The sequence below is a fragment of the Hypanus sabinus genome, chromosome 10 (assembly GCF_030144855.1).
Source record: "Hypanus sabinus isolate sHypSab1 chromosome 10, sHypSab1.hap1, whole genome shotgun sequence".
NCBI lineage: Eukaryota > Metazoa > Chordata > Chondrichthyes > Myliobatiformes > Dasyatidae > Hypanus > Hypanus sabinus.
Genome location: NC_082715.1, coordinates 16,926,621 through 16,951,777, shown reverse-complemented (window position 1 = coordinate 16,951,777; position 25,157 = coordinate 16,926,621). Strand labels below are relative to the sequence as shown.

At 42.2% G+C, this 25,157-nt stretch overlaps 1 protein-coding gene across 1 annotated transcript in view; it reads right to left on the bottom strand.

Annotated features, from left to right (window-relative positions):
* Positions 1–25,157, bottom strand: part of lama4 (laminin, alpha 4) — a 182,911-nt gene that overhangs the window by 88,776 nt on the left and 68,978 nt on the right. The window contains exons 10-14 of the mRNA XM_059981458.1: positions 24,461–24,571; positions 20,738–20,849; positions 19,119–19,283; positions 16,394–16,587; positions 7,546–7,662 (exon numbers count right to left, since the gene is read on the bottom strand). Coding sequence (XP_059837441.1) covers positions 7,546–7,662; positions 16,394–16,587; positions 19,119–19,283; positions 20,738–20,849; positions 24,461–24,571 — 699 coding nt within the window. The remainder of the gene's footprint in view (positions 1–7,545; positions 7,663–16,393; positions 16,588–19,118; positions 19,284–20,737; positions 20,850–24,460; positions 24,572–25,157) is intronic.

Here is a 25,157-nt window from a genome sequence, read left to right as displayed (position 1 = left end):
TTGTTGTCAACTTTGCGCTAATTCCCTCCCTTATCTCATCTTTGCCTGGCCATCTCTACATCATTCTTTGTCTTACACACCTTCTCTAATACCAGTTCAGGTATTCTATCAGCAAATTAAAAATGACCTTGGCAGCAATCCCTCCAATACTATTACCAGTAAGGACCCGATTCTCATAGTTCCTTTCTCATTTTGGTCCCTTGCCTCCATAATTTTTTGCTTGCCTATTTAAAACCTGCATCTTTGTTTGTCTTTGTAATATATTTTATTACTTTATAATGCTAATCAGATTGGTATAATTAATATTGCCAGTTCTTTGACATTTAATTCTTTACCAGTGTTCAGAGAAGTTTATGAGGATCAGTCCGGGAATTAAAGGGTTAACACTTGAGGACTAAACGTGGCTCTGGGCCTCTACCCACTGGAATTCAGAATAATGAGGGGTGACTTCACTGAAACCTATTGAATGCTGAAAGGCCTTGATAGACTGGACGTGGAGAGGATGTTTCCTGTGGCGGGGGGAGTCAAAGACCAGAGGTCACAGCCTCAGAATGGAGGGAAGTCCATTTAGAATGGAGATGAGAAGAATTCTTTTCAGCCAGACTGGTGAATCTGTGGAATTTGTTGCCAGAGGTAGCCAAGTCATTGGGTATATTTAAGGTAGAGGTTGATAGATTACTGACTGGTCAGGGCATGAAGGGATACAGGAGAAGGCAGGAGATTGGGGCTGAGAGATAAAATGGATCAGATAGGGTAAATTGGTGAATCGGACTTGGTACGCCAAATGACTTTATTTTGCTCCTACATCTCATGTAATAAGATACTTCATTATTTTCATTCCATTATATTAATGAATGCTTATGTGTGGCAAAATCATTTTGTACAGGTCACTGAAGATATGATTACCCCTGATTAACAAAAGGGAGAACTGGGCATAGGATTTCAGTTTTTGAGCATAATTTTTAATGTAGTCAAACTGCACCCAAAGTGACAGGGAATTTAGACGGGAATGTAAGAAGTGGAAGTTGGAGTGTACCCTTCAGTCCTTCATGCTGCTCCATCATTCAATAAGATGGCTAAACTTCCCCGCACAAGCTCCAATTCCTGAATTTCTAAATGAAGTAAAATCAGTAGATCATAAGACCATAAGACGGTGTAGAATTAGGCCATTCAGCCCATTGAGTCTGCTCCGCCATGCCATCATGGCCGATCCCAGATCCCACTCAATCCCATATACCTGCCTTCTCGCCATATCCTTTGATGTCCTGACCATTCAGAAAACAATCAGCTTCTGCTTTGGATATATGCACAAACTTGACCTCCACCACATTCCACAAATTTATTACTCTCTGGTTGAAAAAATTCTTCCTATACCCCTGTTCTAAATGGTCACCCCTCAATGTTGAAGCTGTGTCCTCTAGTTCTGGACACCCCCACCATTAGAGACCTCCTCTCCACATCCACCCTATCCAGTTGTTTTAACGTTCAGTAGATTTCAATGAGATCCACATGCATTCTTCTAAATTCCAGTGAGTACAGGACCAAAGCTGCCAAATGCTCCTCATATTTTAACCCCTTCATTCCCAGAATCACCATCATGATCCTCCTCTGGATTCTCTCCAATGACAACACATCCTTTCTGAGTTATGGGGCCCAAAACTGTTGACAATACTCCTGACTAGTGTCTTATAAAGGTTCAGCATTATCTTCTTGCTTTTATATTCTATTCCCCTTGAAATAAGTGCCAACATTGCATTTGCCTTCTTCACCACAGACTCAACCTGCAAATTAACCTTCTGGGAATCTTGCACGAGGATCCCTAAGGCACACCGCACATTTGACATTTGAACCTTCTCCCCATTTAGATAATAGTCTGCACTATTGTTCCTTTTACCAAAATACATTATCACACATTTCCCAACACTGTATTCCATCTGCCACTTTTTTGCCCATTCTTCCAATTTGTCTAAGCTCTGCTGAATTTGCATTGCTTCCTCAGCATTACTAACTTCTCCACCTATCTTCGTATCATCCACAAACTTTGCCACAAAGTCATAAATGCAAAGTGTGCACATGCCCAGCTAATCCACAGCCACTTCCAGGACAGCGGCGACACGAAGCACATATGGAAGGGCATCGAGGACATCACCAGTTACAGGACAACATCACCTGACTGTGCAGGGGATGCCTCCCTCCCAGATGCGCTGAATAATTTCTACACCCGGTTTGAGGTGGAAAATGATGTGGTGGCGAGGAAGTCCACCCCTAACTACAAATGACTAGATGTTGTGTCTCACCATGGCCGATGTGAGAAAAACCCTGTGCAGGGTTAACACACGGACGGCTGCTGGACCAGAAAACATCCCTGGTAGAGTGCTCAGAGGTTGTGGAGACTAGCTAGCTGATGTTCTCACTGATATCTTCAACATCTCCCTGAGCAGCACCACCATTCCAACGCGCTTCAAGGCTGCCACCATCGTCCCCATGCTGAAGAAGTCTTCAATGTCCTGCTTAAATGACTACCATCCCATTGCACTTACATCCATCATCATGAATTGTTTTGAGAGGCTCGTCAGGAGACATATCAAGACCCTGCTGCCCCCCTCACTGGACCCCCTGCAGTTTGCGTACCGACCCAACCGCTCAACAGATGACACCATTGCCATCACCCTCCACCTGGCCCTAACCCACCTGGACAAAAAAGACACATACGTTTGGATGTTGTTCATAGACTTCAGTTCAGCATTCAACACAATCATCCCTCAGAAACTGATTGGAAAGCTGAGCCTACTGGGCCTGAACACCTCCCTCTGCAACTGGATCCTAGACTTCCTGACTGGGAGACCTCAGTCAGTCCGGATCGGGAGCAGCATCTCCAACACCATCACATTGAGCACGGGGGCCCCCCAGAGTTATGTGCTCAGTCCACTGCTGTTCACTCTGCTGACCCACGACTGTGTTGCAACACACAGCTCGAACCATATCATCAAGTTCGCCGATGACATGACCATGGTGGGCCTCATCAGCAAGAATGACGAGTCAGCTTACAGAGAGGAGGTGCAGTGGCTAATGGACTGGTGCAGAGCCAACAACCTGTCTATTAATGTGAACAAAACAAAAGAGATGGTTGTTGACTTCAGGAGGGCATGGAGCGACCGCTCCCTGCTGAACATTGACGACTCCTCGGTAGAGATTGTAAAAAGCACCAAATTTCTTGGTGTTCACCTGACGGAGAATCTGACCTGGTCCCTCAACACCAGCTCCATTGCAAAGAAAGCCCAGCAGCATCTCTACTTTCTGCGAAGGCTGAGGAAAGTCCATCTCCCACCCCTCATCCTCATCAAATTCTACAGGGGTTGTATTGAGAGCATCCTGAGCAGCTGAATCACTGCCTGGTTCGGAAATTGAACCATCTTGGATCGCAAGACCCTGCAGTGGATAGTGAGGTCAGCTGAGAAGATCAGCGGGGTCTCTCTTCCCGCCTTCATGGATATTTACACTACATGCTGCATCCACAAAGAAAACAGCATTATGAAAGACCCCATGCACCCCTCATACAATCTCTTCTCTGTCCTGCCATCTGGGATAAGGCTCCAAAGCATTTGGGCTCTCACAACCAGACTATGTAACAGTTTCTTCCCCCAAGCCATCAGACTCCTCAATACCTGAAGTCTGGACTGAAACCTTACTGCCCTGTTGTCCTGTTTATTATTTATTGTAATGCCCGCACTGTTTTTGTGCACTTTATGCAGTCCTGTGTAGGTCTGTAGTCTAGTGTAGTTTTCTCTGTGTTGTTTTTTTTACGTAGTTCAGTCTAGTTTTTGTACTGTTTCATGTATCACCATGGTCATGAAAAATGTTGTTTCATTTTTACTATGTACTGTACCAGCAGTTATGGTCAAAATGACAATAGAAGTGACTTGACTTGAATTCCATTATCCAAATCGTTGACCAACAATGTGAAAAGTAGCTGTCCCAATACTGCCCCCTGTGGAACACCACTAGTCACTGGCAGTCAACCAGAAAGGTCCCTTTCACTGACACTCACTGCCTCCTGCCTGTCAACCATTCCTCAATAAATGCCAGTATCTATCCTGTAACACCATGGGATTTTATCTTGTTAAGCAGCCTCATGTGCGGCACCTTATCAAACATCTTCTGAAAATCCATGTAAATGGCATCAGTACCTCTCCTTTGTCCACCCTGCTTTTTACTTCCTCGAAAACACTAACAGATTTGTCAGGCAAGATTTCTGTATACTGAAACCATACTGACCTTGACTAATTTTATCATTAGTCTCCAAGAACTCCAAAACCTTATCATTAATAATAGACTCCAACACTTTCCCAACCATTGAGGTTCGGCTAACTGGCCTATAATTGCCCTTCTTTTGCCTTCCTCCCTTCTTAAAGAGTGGAGTGACAGTTACAATCTCCCAGTCCTCCAGGATCATGCTGGAATCAAGTGATTCTTGAAAGATCATGACCAATGCATCTGTTATCTCTTCAGCAACCTCTCTCAGGACTCTGGGCTGTAGTCCATCTGCTCCAGGTGATGATTCGGATTCAGATTCAGATTCAGTTGATTGTCATTTAGAAACCACAAATGCAATGCAGTTAAAAAATGAGACAACGTTCCTCCAGAATGATAACACAAAAGCATATGACAAAACAGACTACACCAGAAAATCCACATAACGTTTGGCAATCCCCAATCCAGAGTCCGGAGAGGCTGCTGCGTATTAATATCGCGCTACCGTCTTAGCGCGTTCCCCGGAAAGGAGCTCCAAATCCACCAGACAAACAAGACCAAAATCTAAAGCTGCAAGACCTGCACAAAACCACATAGTTACAACAGTGCAAACAATAGCTTAACTGATAAAAAAAAACAGAACATGGGTACAGTAAAAATAGTCCAAAGATGTTAAAGGACTTTAAGATCAAAAGAAATCACCACAGTTCCCACAAGTCCTGAGGGTCCCGACAGACTCGCCATCACACACCGGCGGCAGAAGGGAATACCCCCGCTATGGACTTCCATGGCGCCGCCCGACTCAGCTTCACAGATGCAGCACACACCGAAAGCGACCTGACTGCAGCGGACTCCATGTCCATCGAACCTCCGAGCCGACGACCATCCCCTCCTGCACAGCTTCTCCGCGCACCATCCTCTGCCGAGCATATTAAGACGGCCCCGCCAACGGCCATTGGCAACGTGACCCCAAGGAATGGGGGCCTGTTCTTCCCAGCAGAGTCCCGGACCTCACAGCAGCAGCAGCAACGAAGAAGGTCTTCCTGGAGATTTCCTGATGTTTCTCCGTGCTGCCACGTCCGTTTTCAATCGATTATTATTGCGCACAGCACCCCACTTCACAAATAACAGATAATCAGTTCCGCAGTGGCCGCTGCAAGCTGCGTCGCACCGCCATCTTGGAAAGCCCTTAAGACCTTTGAGTTTGCCTAGCACATTTACCTTTGTAATAGCAATGGCGCTCACTCCTGCTCCCTGACACTCACGGACCTCTGACACACTGCTAGTGTCTTCTGCAATGAACAGAGTGCAAAGTACTCATTAAGTACATCTGCCATGTCTTTGTCCTCCATTACGACCTCACCAGCACCATTTTCCAGTGGTCCAATATCAACTGTGACCTCTCTTTTACTCTTTATATAACTGAAAAAAAAACTTATATCCTGCTTTGTATTATTGGCTAGCTTGCCCTCATATTTCATCTTATAGCTTTCTTATAGCTTTTTTTAGTTGCATTTTGTTGGATTTTAGAAGTTTCCCAATCATCCAACTTCTCACTCATTTTTGCTACCTTATTTGCCCTTTCCTTGGCTTTTATGCAGTCCTTAACTTCCTTTGTCAGTCACAGTTGCCTCTCCCTGTCATTTGGGAACTTCTTCCTCTGTGGGCAATATCTATCCTGTACCTTGTGAACTATTCCCAGAAACTTCAGCAACCTCTGCTCCTCCAATCCACCTGGGCATGCTCTTGTTTAATGCCTCTGTAATTCCCTTTATTCCATCATGATACTGATACTTTTGACTTATTCAAATTGCAGTATGAATTCACTCATATTATGATCACTGTCTCCTAATGGTTCCTTTACATTAAGCTCCCCAATTAGATTTAGGTTTTTACACAACAGGCAATCTAATATAGCCTGGCCCCGAGTAGACTCAAGCACAAGCTACTTTAAAAAGCCATCTTGTAGGCAGTCAACAAATTCTCTCTCTTGTGATCTGACACCAACCTAATTTTCCCAATCCCCTTTGCATATTGAATCATATGTACAATTGTGTCATTACCCTTATTACATGTGTAATGCCCTAGTAAAGGTTTCACTGCTAATGTAATGGTTTCTCTGTAGCAGCAGTGTTTGGGTTATGACTAGAGATAATGGGGGCATTGGAATGCGCGCCGGCCAATGAGGGGAGTCATTTTCTTTCTTGTGTACCTGAGAGCAAGGGGTTCATGGTCTTTTGTCTGGTGAAAAATGGAGAGAGAAGATGCCAGGACGGAGGGGCTGTAGGCTACAGGACGGAGTGGTCTTGGAGTGAGGGGCCGGGAGTCGATGCTGCCTGGGGAAAATCGATGGTGGACTAACGGACGGGAATCTGTGAGCTCCAGCAAGCATGTTAGACTGTTTCATTAAAACAGGCCCTTCTTCTTTTTATTCTCTTTACTAAACCTCTAGTTAAATTAAGAATTATAAAGCTCAAACATTTAATTGCATACAGTGTACTGTTTGTTATTTTGTAGTACTGATTTGTAACTGGGGAACACATCACGCAGTATCCACACAAACAAGAGGTTTTGATCTTCAGATGTCACATGTCTGGCCAGGCCAGAGACCGTCTTCCCTCGACTTATGCCACCGGCCAAATTTAAAGGTTACATATGGTTTTACCAGCTCCCTCTGCAACCTCAACTCTACATCTTGGCTACTATTTGGAGGCCTAAACATGCTTCCCATAATGTTTTTTTTATCCCTTGCATTTTCTTAACTCCATCCACAAAGATTCAACATTCTCTGACCCTATGTCACCTCTTTCTAAAGGTGTAATTCTATGTCTTACCAATGGGAGTTTCGGATGCCCCTGTTCCAGGTGTCTTTCTTGGGAATGGAATCCTGTGGCATTCATGAAACTACTTTCAACTCTATCATGAAATATGATGTTAACATCTGTAAAGGTCTTTGTGCTAATACAGTATTGTCTGGTGGGACCACCATTGCTGACAGAATGCAGAAGGAATTCACAGCCCTTGCTCCCAGTACCATGAAAATTGAGACCACTGCTCCTCCTGAAGGTAAATACTCCATCTGAATTGGAGCTTCTATCCCTTTCCACCTTCCAGCAGGATTATGATGAGTCTGGCCCTTTCATTGTGCACTGCAAATGCTTCTAAACAAACTGCAGGTGAATGTGTAGCATTTGCTGCAAAACTTTGAAGAGGAAAGTAACGCAGATCTTGGCCCAGTCCTTGGAGTTCATACATAGTAATTGTTAATATTTTATCTACTATCTAAAATCTTACCACAATTTTGTCTTTTATGTCTGAAATAACAATCGATGTGTCTGTCAGATCATCCGTAGCCATCTGAAGTGTTACATTAACAGCGTCAAAGTGTTTGTTCAATTCATTGTGTAATCTCTGCAGAAAAATAAACACTGAAATGATTTTGTGTTTACATTGGTAGAGTTCTATTCTTAAATAATACTCTATTCATCTTTACAAATATATTTATTTAGGATGCCATTAGGAATTGTGCGATGCTCGGCGCGGTGGAGGGTGACAGCGCCATTTGTGGGGCTCCGAGGTGAGCAGTGTCTCTAACTTTCCCCCCGCATCCTCGCCCCTTCTCCCCGATGGCTCCCTCACTCTCGGCGGCCCCCTACCACAGGGACTCAGTGGCCGACAGCTGTGGGCAATGGCTTGATCGGTGGCGGGCTAAGCGGGGGGTTTTGCCGCCGCGGTCCCCCCACCCCCCCGTGAGGGGAGCGCGGCGCCGAGGCCCCGTCAATCGGCTCCTCCTGCACCTCACACTACCCCCGCCTCCCTCGACCACTCCTCCTTCCCTCCCTATGCTCCCCAGGTCGGTAACCCACGTCACGTTCCCACCCCAGCCCCTTTTCCTTCCCCCAACCTGGCACCGTCTCCATCCCCAACTGCTCCTCACTCCCCTTCTCTCCACTCTGCCCTCCCCCAACCCAGCCTCCTCTATCATGCACCTCCACTGTTTTCCTGGCCTGAGTAGATTTCCAGGCGTAAGTCTTGAAGTCTGATTGTGTTAATTTGGATTTGTTTATTGTGCTGTCTTCCGTAGAATCGTCCACCTATAAAGTTTATTATATATGAATTAACTTAACTCTAAAAAAAAAGAAAGGAATTGTGCGAAATGTTACAATTATCTAATAATCCTTTGCTGTCAAAAATATCCCATATTTTTCATTACTCATCTTGAAACGTGTTGGACTATGCATTTCAAGACATTTTTTTGCTGAATGTTATAGGTAAATATAGTACTATGCAAAAATCTTATACAGCCTAGATATTTTATATGGTATATATATTTTATATTTCAGATGGTATGGCCTCCGCAGAGCCCTGATCTCAACATTTTGAGGCTGTCTGAGATTACCCGGAGAGACGGAAGCAGGTAAGACAGTCAACGTCTGCAGAAGAACTGTGGTGAGTTGTTCAAGATGCTTGGAACAATCTACCAGCTGATTTTCTTATAAAACAGCATGACAGTGTATTGAAGAGATTTGATACCATTTTACAGGCATAGAGTGGACACATCAAATATTGATTTGATTTAGATTTTTTACTACTTATTGCTTTTTAAAGTTTTTTTTGGTATTTTGAAACTTCTCATTTCATTTTTGAAAGTATCTTCGCCTTCCCCAACAGATGTTCTCTGAGGAGTTGTGAACTCAGCACTAGCCATTCAAACATTACATTTATTGAATTTTACAAAAGAAAAATCATTTCATAAAGATAAATTTCAATTTGAGATAGGTTTTGTAATTTTATTCCTTAATATTGAGGAAAGAACTGATGTATATTATGACCCCAACAGCTACCCACTCCAGAATTGGACAGTCTACAGACAGTGGATGAGAATGTAATTGCCAGCTGGTAATCACTTTAATACCCTGTCCAAATGTTGACTACCATTTGTTACTCCGAAAACACATTCACTCTTTCGATAGTTTGCAAACATAAATGAACTTTCAATAATGATACAAATGGATAAATGGATCTCTCCTAAATGGATTGTCATTTGTTGCAGCCACCTTTCCAAATAAAATGGATGTTCATAATGTCCAGGATCTCAGTAGCTGGTGGCCATGGTTTTGAAGTGATCTCCTTGAAGACTTTCACAGAATAGATAATTCACCAGCCAGTTCCCTCCTCCTTCCCTTTCTCTCTTGATCACTCTTCTCTTCTTTCAGATTCCTCAGTCCTTTACCTTTTCACCTATCACTATCGAGTTTCTCACTTCATCCTCTCTCCCCCACCCAACTAACTTTCCCTCACTTGGTTTTACCCATTGTCTTCCGGCTTGTACTCCCTCCTCCCCCCCCACTTCCTTATTCTGGATTCCTTCCCTTCCTTGCCAATTCTGAAGATGGATCTCCGTCTGAAATGTTGATTCTTTATTCCTTTCCATAGATTCTGCCTGTCCTGCTGAGCTCCCCCAGTATTTATGTGCGTTATTCTGCATTTCCAGCATCTGCAGAATCTCTTGTGTTCATATTTATTTTTATGAATTACTTTTCCCATTCCTTTTTCTTGAATGTCACAAATCCAGGTGTGAATAAACAGAAGACACGAAATAAAATCTGTCAGATTAATCTTTTGAAGAATTAATTTATTCCTTACGTAGAACCTATCGCATTCAATGGATCATCTTTTACAACAAAGATTCCAACAGATTCCAAACAAAACTCCAAACCAGCCACATATTCTTCTCTTTCAGAGTTGTAAAGGGATTGTTGCCTTCATGATTTCTTGGCCCATATTTGCCTCTCCAACTTGGACTCTACTTCTTATGAAATTTTCCAGTGCAGTGGCAGGGTGTGCAATATCTGCCCTTTCACCTCTTTCCTTTCCACCACCCAAGGTCTCAACAAGTCTTCCCTGTTGTCGAAATGATTCACTTGTGCTTCTTCCAATTTAGTGCACTGCTTTCAGTGTTCACAAAATGCTCCTCTAGAGTCATAGAGAAGTACAGCACAGAAGCAGGCCCTTCAGCCCATCTAGTCCATGCCAAAACCATATAAACTGCCTCCCCCTATGCAACTGTACCAGGACCATAGCCCTCCATACCCACAGTCATAGAGAAACCAACACAAACACAGAGCGGGTGATCATTCTGTGGAGCTACTGCATTCAATCTTATGGAACATTCCTGAGCTTCCAGATTCCTACAACTTTAATTCACCATCCCATTCCCACTTTGGCCAAGCGTAGATTGGAGGAGCAACACCTCACATTCCATGTGGGTAGTCTCCAACCTGATGGCATGAACATTGATTTTTCTAACTTCCAGTAACCACTCCATTCCATTTCTTCACATCTATACATTTTGCTTTCCCCCATTCTGGTGGCCATTTCACCTCTTCCCTTCTCCTCCCTTACCCTCCTGACCTACCCATCACCTCCCTCTGGTTCCCCATGTCTTTCCCTTTATTCCATTGTCCACTGTCCTTTCCTATCAGATACATTCTTCTTCAGCCTGTTTACTTCCTTCACCTATCACCTCCCAGCTTTGAACATAATCTCCCTTCCCCCACCCACATGCCTTCCCCCTCACATAGCCTCACCTACAGTACTGCACCAAAGTCTTAGCACATGCACCAGGGTGCCGAAGAGTTTTGCACAGTACTGTGGTAATTTTATTTATTTCACTGAACTGCTGCTGCAGCAAAAAAAACCAAACAAATGCCATGACATATGTGAGCGGTGACAAACCTGATTCTGATATGGGTCCGTATTGTGGACTGAGAGTGGGAATGGCAGGGAGGGGGAATCATGGTTGGGAAATGGGAATGAAAAGGGGAGGGAGCGGAATGTACCAGAGAGACACCAGAGACCGTTTATTTCCTTCCACAGATGCTACCTGACTTGTTGAGTTCCATTCTCCAGCATTTTATGAGCAATTCCCATTTTTAGTTTCCGGTGCTCAACCTCGCACTTAGCAACTCATTACACAGACAAGGAAGCATGGTGGAATCCTACCTGCTACTCCAACTACAACTTTAATTATTTGTGCTCATCCTATCAGAGATACTCTTAGCTACACCTGTCCCTCCTCCAACAATCTCTACTATTGAAAACTGTGTTATCTTTTTCCGAGCTCTATTGGAGACTCTCCAATCTGTAAGAGTGACGGTTTCTCTTCCATTAATGCTGGGTTGACCCACTGTGTTTCCAGTATTTTCCAGTGTACTTCTAACATTTCCAGTTTTTGATTTGTATATATTTATCGAAGAATTATAGAGTTGTGCAGCAGAGGAATGGACCTTTATGGATAATCTCCTCCGTACTGACTGCGATGCCATTCCATATTCATCCCATTTCCCTCACGATGCCATTATCTCTCTTTGAGGCCCTCCATTGGGCAGGGTCATATGGTTGTTATGGGAAAGATACTGGAATGGATTCAAGGGGAATGGAACATAAAAGAAAAGTGATAATGCTGAAGCTTTATAAGACACTAGTCAGGCTGCACTTACTGTATTGTCAACAGCTTTGGGCCCCATATCTCAGAAAGGATGTGTTGTCACAGGAGGTTCATGAGTATGATTCCAGGAATGAACAGGTTAACATATGAGAACCTTTCGGCAGCGTTGGGCCTGTACACACTGGAATTTAGAAGAATGTGGGGTATCTCATTGAAATTTACTGAATGTTGACAGGACTAGAGAGAATGGCTGTGGAGAGGACTTGAGGACAAGAGGGCACAGCCTCGAAATTGAGGGGTGACCCTTTAGAACAGAGGTGAGGAACTTTTTCAGTCAGAGAGTAGTGAATCTGTGGAATGCTGTATGATATGGAGAGTAATCTGTTTCCCTTGCAACAGGCTCCCCACCTCCGTGCAGCTGGTGAATCCATAGGAACGGCAGAGACTGATACAGTTTGGCACCAGTATCATCGCAGGAGATGCCAGTTAGCGTTGAAATCAGCATGCCAACTGCTTAGGGACTCTAGCTTTGGACTTTTCCTCATGGTTTGCACCCAAAGTTTTCCCTATGAATGGATATAGCCGCAAGGCAACAGAGGTTGGAGGTCAGAGTTTTTTTTTTCTTCTTGATGAGCAGTCCCTTTATTGCTTTCCTATCCCGTAATTCACTTTTTCCTCTATTATTATGTATTGCATTGTACTGCCGCCACAAAGTCAACAAATTTCACGGCATATGCTGGTGATAATAAACCTGATTCTGATTCCAGTGCTCTAGTGGGAATAAACGCATCCCTATCTAATCTCTTCTTTTTCTCACAATTGCCATTCCTAGCAGCATCCAGATTAACCTTTTCTGCACTCTTTCTGTTGCAACCACATCTTTCTGCAATGTGGCAACTAGAAATGTATAGAACATTTTAAGTGCGGTCTAGCCAATATCTTGTACAACTAGCTCTCCACAGTTCACTTTAAAGTTAATTTCTGATGCCACTTTTGACTTTAACCATTAATTATAAAGTCACTTTCCTGTCAGGAACAGGCACTTGCAGCCCAATAAGCCCATAAGACCATAAGACACAGAAGCAGAATTAGGCCATCTGGCCCATCAAGTCTGCTCCGCCATTCAATCATGGCTGATCCTTTTTTTCCTCCTCCTCAACCTCAGTTCCCAGCCTTCTCCCCGTAACCTTTGATGCCATGTCCAATCAAGAACCTATCAATCTCTGCCTTAAATACACCCTACGATCTGGCCTCCACAGCTGCAAGTGACAACAAATTCCACAAATTCACCACCCTTTGGCTAAAGAAATTTCTCTGCATCTCTGTTTTGAAAGGGTGCCCCTCTATCTTGAGGCTGTGCCCTTTTGTCCTAGACTCTCCTACCATGGGAAACATCCTTTCCACATCTACTCTGTCTAGGCCTTTCAACACTCAAACAATTTCAATGAGATCCCCCTCAACCTTCTGAACTCCAGCGAGTACAGACCCAGAGTCATCAAACGTTCCTTGTGTGATAACCCTTTCATTCTTGGAATCATCTTTGTGAACCTCCTCTGGACCCTCTCCAATGCCAGCACAACTTTTCTAAGATGAGGGGCCCAAAACTGTTCACAGTGCTCAAGGTGAGGCCTCACCAGTGCCTTTTAAGGCCTCAGCTTCACATCCCTGCTCTTGGTTTCTGGACCTCTTGAAATGAATGCTAACATGGCATTTGCCTTCCTCACCACCGACTCTACCTGCAAGTTAACATTCAGTGTGCTCTGCACAAGGATTCCCAAGTCCCTTTGCATCTCAAATTTTTGGATTTTCTTCCATTTAGAAAATAGTCTGTATATTTATTTCTACTACTAAAGTGCAAGACCATGCATTTTCCAACATTGTATTTCATTTGCCACTTTCTTGCCCATTCTCCTAATCTTTCTAAGTCCTTCTGCATCCTGCCAGTTTCTTCAATACTACCTGCCCCTTCACCAATCTTTGAATCATCTACAAACTTGGCAACAAAGCCATCCATTCCATCCTACAAATCGTTTGTATAGAGCATAAAAAGAAGTGGCCCCAACACCCATACCTGTGGAACACCACTGGTCACTGGCAGCCAACCAGAAAAGGATCCTTTTATTCACACACTGCCTCCTACCAATCAGCCAATGCTCTAACCATGTTAGTAACCCATGCCACTTAATTAAACCCATGTCACTAATTAACCTTTTAACTCATATGTCTTTGGAAAGTGAGAGGGAACTAGAACACCCAGACAAAAGCCACTTAGTCTTTGAACATACAAACTCATTACAGATAGGAGTGGAATTGAACCCGGATTGATCATGCCGTAATAGTGCTAGACTAACCATTACACTATCTTCCTTTCATGCTGGTTTCTACATCAAAATTCCTGACTTTGTGAACTAATTGAGGTTTTGCATCCTCCAACAGTGTTGCTGTCTTACTCAGCAAAGAAACATAGAATCCACAGTGCAGTACAGGCCCTTTGACCCACAATGCTATACCAACTATGTAACCTACTCTAGAGATTGCCTCAACTTACCCTACTGCCCAGCCCTCTATTTTTCAAAGATCCATGTACCTATCCAAGATGCTTTTAAAAGACCCTATTGTATCTGCCTCCACCATCGTCGCTGGCAGTGCATTCCACACAATCACTGTCTTTCTGTGTGAAAAACTTACCTCTGACATCCCCCTTGTACCTACTTCCAAGCACCTTAGAACTATGCCCACTTGTGTTAGCTATTTTAACCCAGGGAAAAAGCTTCTGGCTATCCACACGATCAATGCCTCTCATCATCTATCAGGTCTCCTCTATCAGGTCACCTCTCATCCTCTGTCACTCCGAGGAAAGGCCGAGTTCACTCAAGCAATTCCCATTAGGCACACTGTCCAATGCATGCAATATCCTTGTAAAACTCTTCTGCACTCTTTCTATACTATCCACATCCTTCCTGTAGTGAGGTGACCAGAACTGAACACAGTACTCCGAGTGGGGTCTAAATAAGATCTTATATAGCTGTAACATTACCTCACATCTCTTGAACTCAAAACTATGGTTGATGAATGCTAACACTCCATACGCTTTCTTAACAACACTATCAACTTGTGCAGCAGCTTTGAGCGTCCTATGGACTCGGACCCCAAGATCCCTCTGATCCTCAACACTACCAAGTGTCTTACCATTAATACTATATTCTGCCATCATATTTGACCTACCAACAACAACCACCTCACACTTATCTGGGTTGAACTCCATCTGCCACTTCTCAGCCCAGTTTTGCATCCTATTGATGTCCTGCTGTAACCTCTGACAGCCCTCCACACTATCCATAACACCTCCAACCTTTGTGTTCTCAGCAAACTTACTAATCCATCCCTCCACTTCCTCATCCAGGTCTGGTGGACACGGACCTCACAATCTCTCTGATTCTCCACACTGCCAAGAGTCTTGCCATTTATACTATATTCTTTTGACCTACCAAAATGAACCACTTCACACTTACCTGGGTTGAACTCCATCTGCAACTTCTCAGCCTAGTTCTGTATCCTATCAATGTTCCGCTGTAACCTCTGAGAACCCTCCAGACTATCCACAATACCACCAACCTTTGTGTCATCAGTAAACTTTGTAACCCACCCTTCTACTTCTTCCTCGAGGTCATTTATAAGAATCACAAAGAGGAGGGGTCCCAGAACAGATCCCTGAAGGACCCCACTGTTCTCCAACCTTCATGCAGAATTCAAACCATCTACAACTACTCTTTGTCTTTGGTGGGCAAGCCAATTCTGGATCCACAAAGCAAGGTCTCCTTGGATCCCATGCCTCCTTACTTTCTGAATGAGCCTTGCATGGGGAGCATTACCAAATAACTAACTGTAGCAGCAACCTTTCTTTCCTAGCCATCTGCAACATGTAGAAATGATGTCTATTGTGCTTAAACAAGAGAAAATCTGCAGATCCTGGAACTCTGAGCAAGACAATCAAAATATTGGAGAACTCAGCGGGTCAGGCAGCATCTATGGAAAAAAAATCACAGTCAATGTTTTGGTCCAAAACCCTTTGGCAGGACTGGAGAAAAAAAAAGCTGAGGAGATTTGAAAGGTGGGATGAGGGGAGAGAAAAACTCCAATTGATAAGTGAGACTTGGAGGGGAAGGGATGAAGCAATGAGCCAGGAGGTTGATTGGTGAAAGAGACACAGGGCCATGGAAGAAAGAAAAGGTGGGGGGGGGGGGTAATGGAGGAGCACCAGAGGGAGATAACATAAAAGAAGGAAAAGGGGATGGGAAATAGTGAAGGGGTGGGGGAGGCACTACTGGAAGTTTGAGAAATTGATGTTTGTGCTTATTGTGCTTATGTGAGCGAAGAAGGATTAGGTCAGAAAAGGATAGTCCATGTTCGTCATCAACCATACTTACATCAAGCTTTTGGCTAATTGGATACCTGAGTTGTTGAGACATTTTTGTTTACATTCCGAATACTTTAGACCAATTTAATCAGTTTATATTATTCAAGAGTATCATTGACTAAGGTTCATCAGTGCTAATGAGAACTTGGCCATTGTCTCAGTATGGATACTGACAAATCAAGAAATGCATTTTCCAAAGTGTAATAAAAATAAATTATGGGATCCTGTCTCTGAATTATTTAATGGACTTATTTTTTTTCTTGCGTCATGTTTACCTTATTCCTGTGATATTGATTAATGCTTTGTCTGTTCTTCTCCTCCGTTAACCGAACAGTCTTGATTGCATCCTCAAGAGCCTCTTTCAGGTCTAAGAGTTTACTCTCATAGTTGGTAAAGTTCTCCAATATTTCATGAACAGAATAATTGCTTTCCATCACCTTCCTTTCGAGTCCATGAACACGACCTAATACTACAAAACAATTAAAGGTCAAATCGGTATTTTCAAACATTAACCAGAAGTTTTTTGGAGTTGCATAGCCGACTGGTGACTGTGCAATCCATTGCCACATGCGGCTGTGGAGGTTAAGTCATTGGGCGTGTTTAAGGCAGAGCTTGATTTGTCAGGGCATGGAAGTTTGTCAGAAGAAGGCAGGAGATTCGCTTTCAAAGGGAAATGGATTAGCAATGACGAGCTCAATGGCCCAAATGGCCTGATTCTGCTCGTATATCTTATGGTTTTATGGTCTTATCCATGTGGATATTTCTAATTGTTGTATTTGATATTTTCAAATGATCACTGAGTTACATTATTAAATCTATCTTCTAATGTACTTTCTCAATGAACTATCCACAGAAGAAAGATGCTTATCATGACCATTGTAACAGTAAAATAATTAATCTTTCTGGTTAATTCAATATGAAATGTTACCCCTAATTAATCATTTTATGGATTGCTACAATCAGATCCTCCAACATTGTACAATTAAACTTAATTTGATGTTCTTGGAATGTAGAAGATTGAGAGAAGATTTGATAGAGGTAGGGGTTTAGGGGTATAGATAGGGTAAATGCAAATAGATTTTTTTCCACAGAGATTGAGTGGGACTACAAGTAGAAGTCATGGCTTAAGGGTGGAAGGTGAAAAGTTGAAGGGGAACATGAGGAGAAACTTCTTCACTCAGAGCATTGTGAGTGTGTGGAATGAACAGTCAGCACAAGTGGTGCATGCGAGCTTGATTTCAACATTTAAGAAAAGTTTGGATAGGTAAATGGATGGTGGGCTCTAGTCCCAGTGCAGGTCATTAGGAGTAGGAAGTCTGAATGGTTTGACATGGACTAGAATGGCCAAAGCACCTATATCTGTGCTGTACTTTTCTATGACTCTGTGACTATGAAACTACAAGATTGTGAAATCTACTGACAAGATCGTAATGTTCATTACTAAAACAGTGAATGGTTCATACTGGAAATTTATTAAAGTAATATTATTCAGGACTGCATGATGATGATTGTCATCAGTCAAGACCACCTGGTGAGCTCTGTGCTTTAGGGAATCACATGCATGGATAATCCTGCTACAGTTAACAGAAGGGCACCATGAACACATGGAAATATTTGATTGAAATAAAATTTTAACACATTGTGAACAGTTGAGGGCATCTTGACTGGCTGTATCACTGCCTGGTATGGGAACTGTACTTCCCACAATCACAGGGCTCTGCAGAGAATGATACAGATAGCCCAGCGCATCTGTGGATGTGAACTTCACACTATTCAGGACACTTACAACGACAGGTGTGTAAAAAGGGCCCGAAGGATAATTGGGAACTTGAGTCACCCCAACCACAAACTGTTCCAGCTGCTACCACCCAGGAAACAGTATTGTAGTATTAAAGCCAGGATAACCTGGTTCTGGGACAGTTTCTTCCACCAGGCCATCAGACTGATTAATTCATGCTGACATAGTTGTATTTCTATGCTATATTGACTGTTCTGCTGTACATACTACTTATTACAAATTATCATATTTTTCACATTGCACATATCAACGGAGACTTAACAAAGATTTTTACTCCTCATGTATGTGAAGGATGTAAGAAATAAAGTCAAATCAATTCAATATATAGCAATTTTCACCCAATGTAATTAAACCAGAATGTTCTCAGACATCTCATAGTAACTTTGGAAGAGTTTGGTGTAGTGAAGACCAAACATAGGCATCCATTAGTCTTGAGAGACCACGAATTTGTGCTTTTGAAAGTTTCCAGTGTACAACCCTGGGTAGGGTTGTATGGGAGACCAGCAGTTGCCCATGCTGCAAGTCTCCCCTCACCACACCACCGATATTGCCCAAGGGAAGGGCAAGGGCTGATACAGCTTGGCACCGGCGTCAACGCAGAGCAATGTGTGGTTAAGTGCCTTGCTCAAGGACACAACACGCTGCCTTAGCTGAGGCTCAAGCTAGCGACCTTCAGATCACTAGATCAATGCCTTAGCCACTTGGTCACACCAAATAGATATTAAGGATTAACTAAAATTGTGTATAAAGTAAACCTTTGAATATTGTGTCCTTATCTATTCCATAAATTTCCTTTCAAAGAAGTGATATCAGGCTATTAAAACAAAAAACTTCACACCATCTCAAAGGTTTCTTCCCCTAGACAGTTAACCTGATCAATCATTCTACCTAACCCTACCCACCTCTCTCTATTGGTTACCTCAGCCATTGTAAATACTTTAAAGCAATTCTAATAATTCTGTTTACATTGTGGAGGCATGCTGATATTTTTGTATGTATTTATGCACATTTTATTCCATATTTGTACTTTAACCTCAAACTTTAATTTTTATTTAATTCTTGACCAACACACAACAAAATTCCTAACCCATGTAAATGTATGTAGCAAATAAAGTTGATCTTTGATGAAGGGTCTGAAAATTTTGAGTACATATTCCTTTCTCAGTGTTAACAGTATAACAAAATAAATCAGTAAAACATACTTTCATGGGCTTCTATTCTTTCATCTTCAGCGAGTTGTTCGCGGTCAGAAAAATTCCGTTTTCTCATCTCTTGCAGCAATATTTCGACCTTAACATAGATTGAATCAATTTCATCAGGTGCAAGCTCTTCTTGCACTCCATACTTAATTAAGCCTTCTATAATATCTGTGAAGCAAAATGGTATTACTTCATGTAAATTGAATTATAAAGGTTATAGATAAGGGAACAGTTTGATTTCATATGAAATTGACTATCAAAGAAATTAAAATCCCAATTCAAAACAGAACATATTGGTGCCTATGGATGGAGAAACAGAGTCAATCCTTCAGATTGAAGACCTTTCATCTTCAAGCTCAAGTTTGATTGTTATTTGACTATGTATACAGCTAAACAAGTAACATTCCTTCAGGGCAGATCTGCAAAACACAGTACGCACAGCCCCACACATCACACAGCACGTCCAATCATGATAGAACACAGTCACAAACAAACAAGTGTTGCAAATTTCCAAACAGAACGTCTTCCTTACCCTTCAATGTTGCATAATTCGGATATGTTATGATCAGCAAGATATAAGTGTGAGGTGGTACACTTTGGAAGGACAAACTCCAAGGCAGAGTACAAAGTAAATGGCAGGATACTTGGTAGTGTGGAGGAGCAGAGGGATCTGGGGGTACATGTCCACAGATCCCTGAAAGTTGCCTTACATGTAGATAGGGTAGTTAGGAAAGTTTAAGTTTATGGGGTGTGAGCTCTCTTAAGTTGAGGGATAGAGTTTAAGAGATGCGATGTTATGATGCAGCTCCTTAAAACTCTGATTAGGCCACACTTGGAGTACTGTGTCCATTTCTGGTCACCTCACTTTAGGAAGGATGTGGAATTATTGGAAATGGTACAGGGGAGATTTACCAGGATGCTGCCTGGTTCAAAGAGTATGGATTATGATCAGAGATTAAGGGAGCTAGGGCTTTACTCTTCGGAGAGAAGGAGGATGAGAGGAGACATGATAGAGGTGTACAAGATATTAAGAGGAATAGATAGAGTGGACAGCCAGCGCCTCTTCCCTAGGGCACCACTGCTCAGTACAAGAGTACATGGCTTTAAAAGTAAGGGGAGGGAATGCAAGGGGGATATTAGAGCAAAGTTTTTCACTCAGAGAGTGGTTGGTGCGTGGAATGCACTGCCTGAGTCAGTGGTGGAGGCAGATACACTAGTGAAGTTTAAGAGACTGCTAGACAGGTATATGGAAGATTTTACGGTGGGGGGTTATATGGGAGGCAGGGTTTGAGAGTCAGCACAACATTGTGGACCGAAGAGCCTGTAATGTGCTGTACTATTCTATGTTCTATGTTCTGTAAAACCTAAACATAGCAGAAACTGCCCACATGGAACAATTTAGGGAGTGGTAATATGAGTTATTAAAGAGAAAGTAAAATATACTGTAGAAAGGTCCTCATTTATGCAACTAATCTTTAAATTCTCCCATATCTTTGTGAGTTTACACATGACAACATGTAATGAATATGACACAACTTTTATTCAATTATCTTCCTGATTAACAATAGCTGTAATTTATAAAGACAAAAATAAGTGCTTAAATTCAGAAGTTGTGATTTTACCTTGGGTCAGATTGGCAATATCCATAATTTGTCTGTTGATCTGGGTGGCACGGTTGCTGGTTTTGCCTGTTTTTTTGTCAAATAACTGGGCATTGCTGTGAGTTACTTGCTCCTAAAATGGTAAAAATACAGGGTTAAAATTAGTAAGCAATAGTAACTAAAACAGAATGGAATTTCTTCCAAGGAGTCACAGAGTTTATATCTATATCATATGATCATAGCTTGTACTTAAAGATGGACAGGGAAAATTTAAAAAAGTAAACCATTTGGAACATAGAACATTACAGCACAGTACAGGCTATTCATAATGTCATACTGATATTTTAACCTACTCCAGGATTATTCTAAACCTTCCCTTCCCCATAGCCCCCCATTTTTTTCTGGCTTGTGTTTGCTACCCTTTTTAAACAATGATACTACATCAGCCAATCTCCAGTCCTCAGGACCCTTATCTGTGGTCAGAGATGAAGCAAATATCTTCACAGCAGCCTCTACAGTGTCTCCTCTTGCTTTCTGAAGGTCCAGTCATGTATCTGGTCAGGTCCTGGAGGTTTATCTGTCCTAATGCACTTTATTGCCTTCAGTGCCTCCTTCCTTCTAAATTTGTTTGTGCATGCATGCTGCCCCTTACAGTGTTGGCACTTAGGGCAGCAATGAAGGTCTCCACCTCTGTCTGTCCTTAGCCATCTTCTCTATTTTGTCCCAGGTTCTCATTTCTGCCTCTATAGTATAGTACCAAGTTGTCTTCGGTCTCCCACATTTCCTTCATTCTTCAGGAGTCCAATGAAGTGCTGTCTTGAGTTGGCCTCTCTTCCCATCATGGGTCCAATCCATCTCCAACATTTCTTCATGATGATTGTGACCATGCCCTCTCGATGACCCTGAAGGTGTAGGGCACAGTTGGAGATCTTTCTTGGTGAGAAAGTACAGAGTATCGTCCAGAGGCTTGTGGTGCAGAATGACACAGCTTGGCAAGGTTGTTTTTTTATCATGTTCAACCTGACCACCACATGTACACAGGTGCTGTTTTCCTCTTGCATGTGCTGGTGTGTATGTGATCCACAAAGTCAAGGTCTTCCAAAGTAGAGACTGGAGTCTGCTTGTCTTTTTTAGTTTGCCTCATAACCCAATCAATCACCAGAATAAACAATATTGCCAACATCACACAGGCTTGCCTGATTCCTGTTTTGATGTCAAAGCTGAAATTGCAGTCCCCAAATGCGCAGGTGAACTTAATATTTGTTTGTGGTCGCAGACATTGCCGTTCATTTCCCTCATGTCCTTTGCCCCCATCATTTTCTCCACTGTAAAAACTGAAGAGAATCTCTAGGTAGTATCTGGTAACACACACCTACTTTAACTTTACCTTGAACCGTTGAAAAGTGTTTTTGTCCCAATACAGGGTCTGGAACTAAAGATTTGGCTAGAATAACATTGTGATTGTTGTTCTTGAAGGCTTATTTCTCACACTTCTGGGGTTCTAACATCACTTTGTAATGCAAACGTTGCCTGTACCTTAACCCCAACCTTGCCATCAGAAAGCAAATCTGCCTCAAGATTCAAAGTTCAAAGTAAATTTATTATCAAAGTATGTATATATCATCGTATCCAAGCCTGGTATTGGTATTTGTATTCTTGTGGGCATATACAGTAAATCAAACACTATAGAATCAATAAAAGACCACACCCAAAAGGACAGACAGCCAAATATGCAAAAGACAACAAACTTGCAAATGCTAAAGAAATAATATTAATAAATCTGTAAGCAATCAATATCGCGAACACGTTACTACCAGTCCTTGAAAGAGAGTCCACAAGCTGTGAGAACAATTCACTGATGGGACAAGTGAAGTTAAGTGAACTTATCCCCACTGGTTCAAGAGCCTGATAGTTGTACTTTCTTCCAGATGGCAGCAGTGAGATGAGAATAGGACCTGGGTGATGGGGTTCCCTGATGATGTATGCTGCTTTTCTGAGACAGCACTCCATGTTGATGTGCCTAACAGGGGGAAAGGCTTTACCATTGACGGACTGGGCATTATTCACGACTCCTTGTTTGGATTTTCTGCTCAAGGCATTGAACTGGGGCATTTCATACCAGACTGTGATGCAATCAGTCAATACACTCTCCACTCCACATCTAAAGAAGTTTATCAGAATTTAGATGCTATGTTGAATCATCACAAATTTCTAAGGAAGTAGTGCTTTCTTTGTAATTGTACTTGAGTGCTGGGCCCAGGACAGTTTCTATGAAATGGTAGCTCAGAGGAATTTAAAGTTACTGACTCTCTCTAGCTCTTATCCTCTGATGAGGACTGGCTCATGGACCTCAGGTTTCCTCCTCTTAAAGTCAATAATCAGCTCCTTGGTCTTGTTGATATTGAGAAAGGTTGTTGTTGTGCAAAGGGTCTCTGGCACCTCATCCCACCAAGTCAATTATCCTTTCCTAATTAACTCAATTATACCTTGATAGGACTTTGAGTAATGTGATGGTAAAGTTCTGGAACAGACTGATTCTGACAGAGATAGAATATTTTTTTAACGCTACACGATTAGATTAATTAAAGCATATTTGTTTTCTATATTTTAGGATACATGGTTCCTCCAGAGGTTGTGGAAGCAATGCTGTTAACGTGACACTTCCTGCTGCTGTATGTGATTCGTTCGTATGTTCTCCCTGTCACCACGTGGTTGCTATGGTTCCCTCCCACATTCCAAAGATGCATGGGTTAGGAGGTTGATTGTTCAGATGGGTGCAATTGGGCAGTCTGGTCTCATCGGAATGGAAGGCCTGTAACCATGCTGTATCTCTAAATCAAATCAAAGAATCAAAGTAAGACAATTTGGCCTATTATGACAAGCTGGTAGGAGAGTGGCAGATGTAATGTTTAAAAAAGGGTTGAATCAGTGACTTCTTAATTTTTTTATTGAGATACAGCATTGAATAGGCCCTTCTGGCCCTTTGAGTCTCATGCTCAGCATCCCCCCAATTTAATCCTGGCCTAATCACGGGACAAATTACAATGTCTGATTAACTTACCAACTGGTATGTCTTTGGACTGTGGGAGGGAGCTGGGACACCTGGAGAAAACCCACACATCCCATGGGGAGAACATACAGACTCCTTATAGAGGATGTCAGAACTGAATTCTGGACTCCGGCGCCCCGAGCTGTAATAGTGCCGTGTTAACTGCTGCGCTACTGTAACATTAATAGTATGGCAGTTCTGATAAGAAATTGAAGTTATTTTCACTCCTACTTTTGATCTTTAATTCTCAATGAGATATAAGGCATGGCTATTTTGCAAAGCCATTCATTGCGAGATTTATCATCTGGTAGATTAGCTCTGTAATTAACACTAGGCCATGGTTATTTGGAATGAGTTTTACATTAAAGAATCCAATTTACTTAACTCTATTCATCATTCTGCTGAACTGAAGCCTGAAACTAATGGGCTACTGTCTGGCATTGTGGCTATGGACTCACTTTTGTAAACCTTAGCTGTCTGTTTTTTTTTCTCCCTGCACGTTGAGTACTTAATGAGTTCTTTTTTTTTTAATTGATTCTATTGGGTTTCTTTGTTTTGTGGCTGCCTGTAAGGAACAAATCACACTTTTGTATATATTACACATACTTTGATAATAAATGTACTTTGAACTTTTGATATATGCAAAGGATTATGTAATTTAAATGATTCTGCAAAATAAAATCAAACACCAGTACCTTCTTAGCCAACTCATTAAGATCAGTAAGCAGGGATTGGACCGCCGTTTCAATATCACTGATCCAAAGTCTATGTGATTCTGATTGTTTTCTCATCTCAGTTATCTGGTTCTATATTGTAAGAAATAATAGATGATAAATACATGGTAGAGGAATATAAATATTGTAATCTTAGATTTCATTGGAAATGTTTTAATTTGATCACTCTTTTGGTGAAAGCAACAGGATGAGACACAATTGGTAGAGCAGATATTTTTCAGACCACTGAGCAACTTGCTGTCAGGAAAGTTCTACATTGAAACAAAGGTGCTGGGGCAAATGACTAGCTCACCATAAAGTCATGAGGCAAAGATACAGAAAAAAAAGACAGAATCCCATAAAATGAGCAGATATTGATTGAGTCAAGGAGTCATAGAAAAGTACAGCGCAGCAACAGGTCCTCTGACCCATCTAGAATATGTTGAAACTGTTTAAAGTGTCTACTCTCGTTGACTTGTACCAGGACCATAGCCCTCAATACCCCCACAACATTGAAGTTGGATCGGAAAGATCACTGGTGATGGCAGCCCGTTCGTTCCACACGATCACAACTCTCTGAGTGAAGAAGATTCTCCTCATGTTCCCCTCAAACTTTTCATTTTTCCCTGCTTAACCCATGAACTCTGGTTGTAACCCCACCCAACCTCAGTGGGAAAAG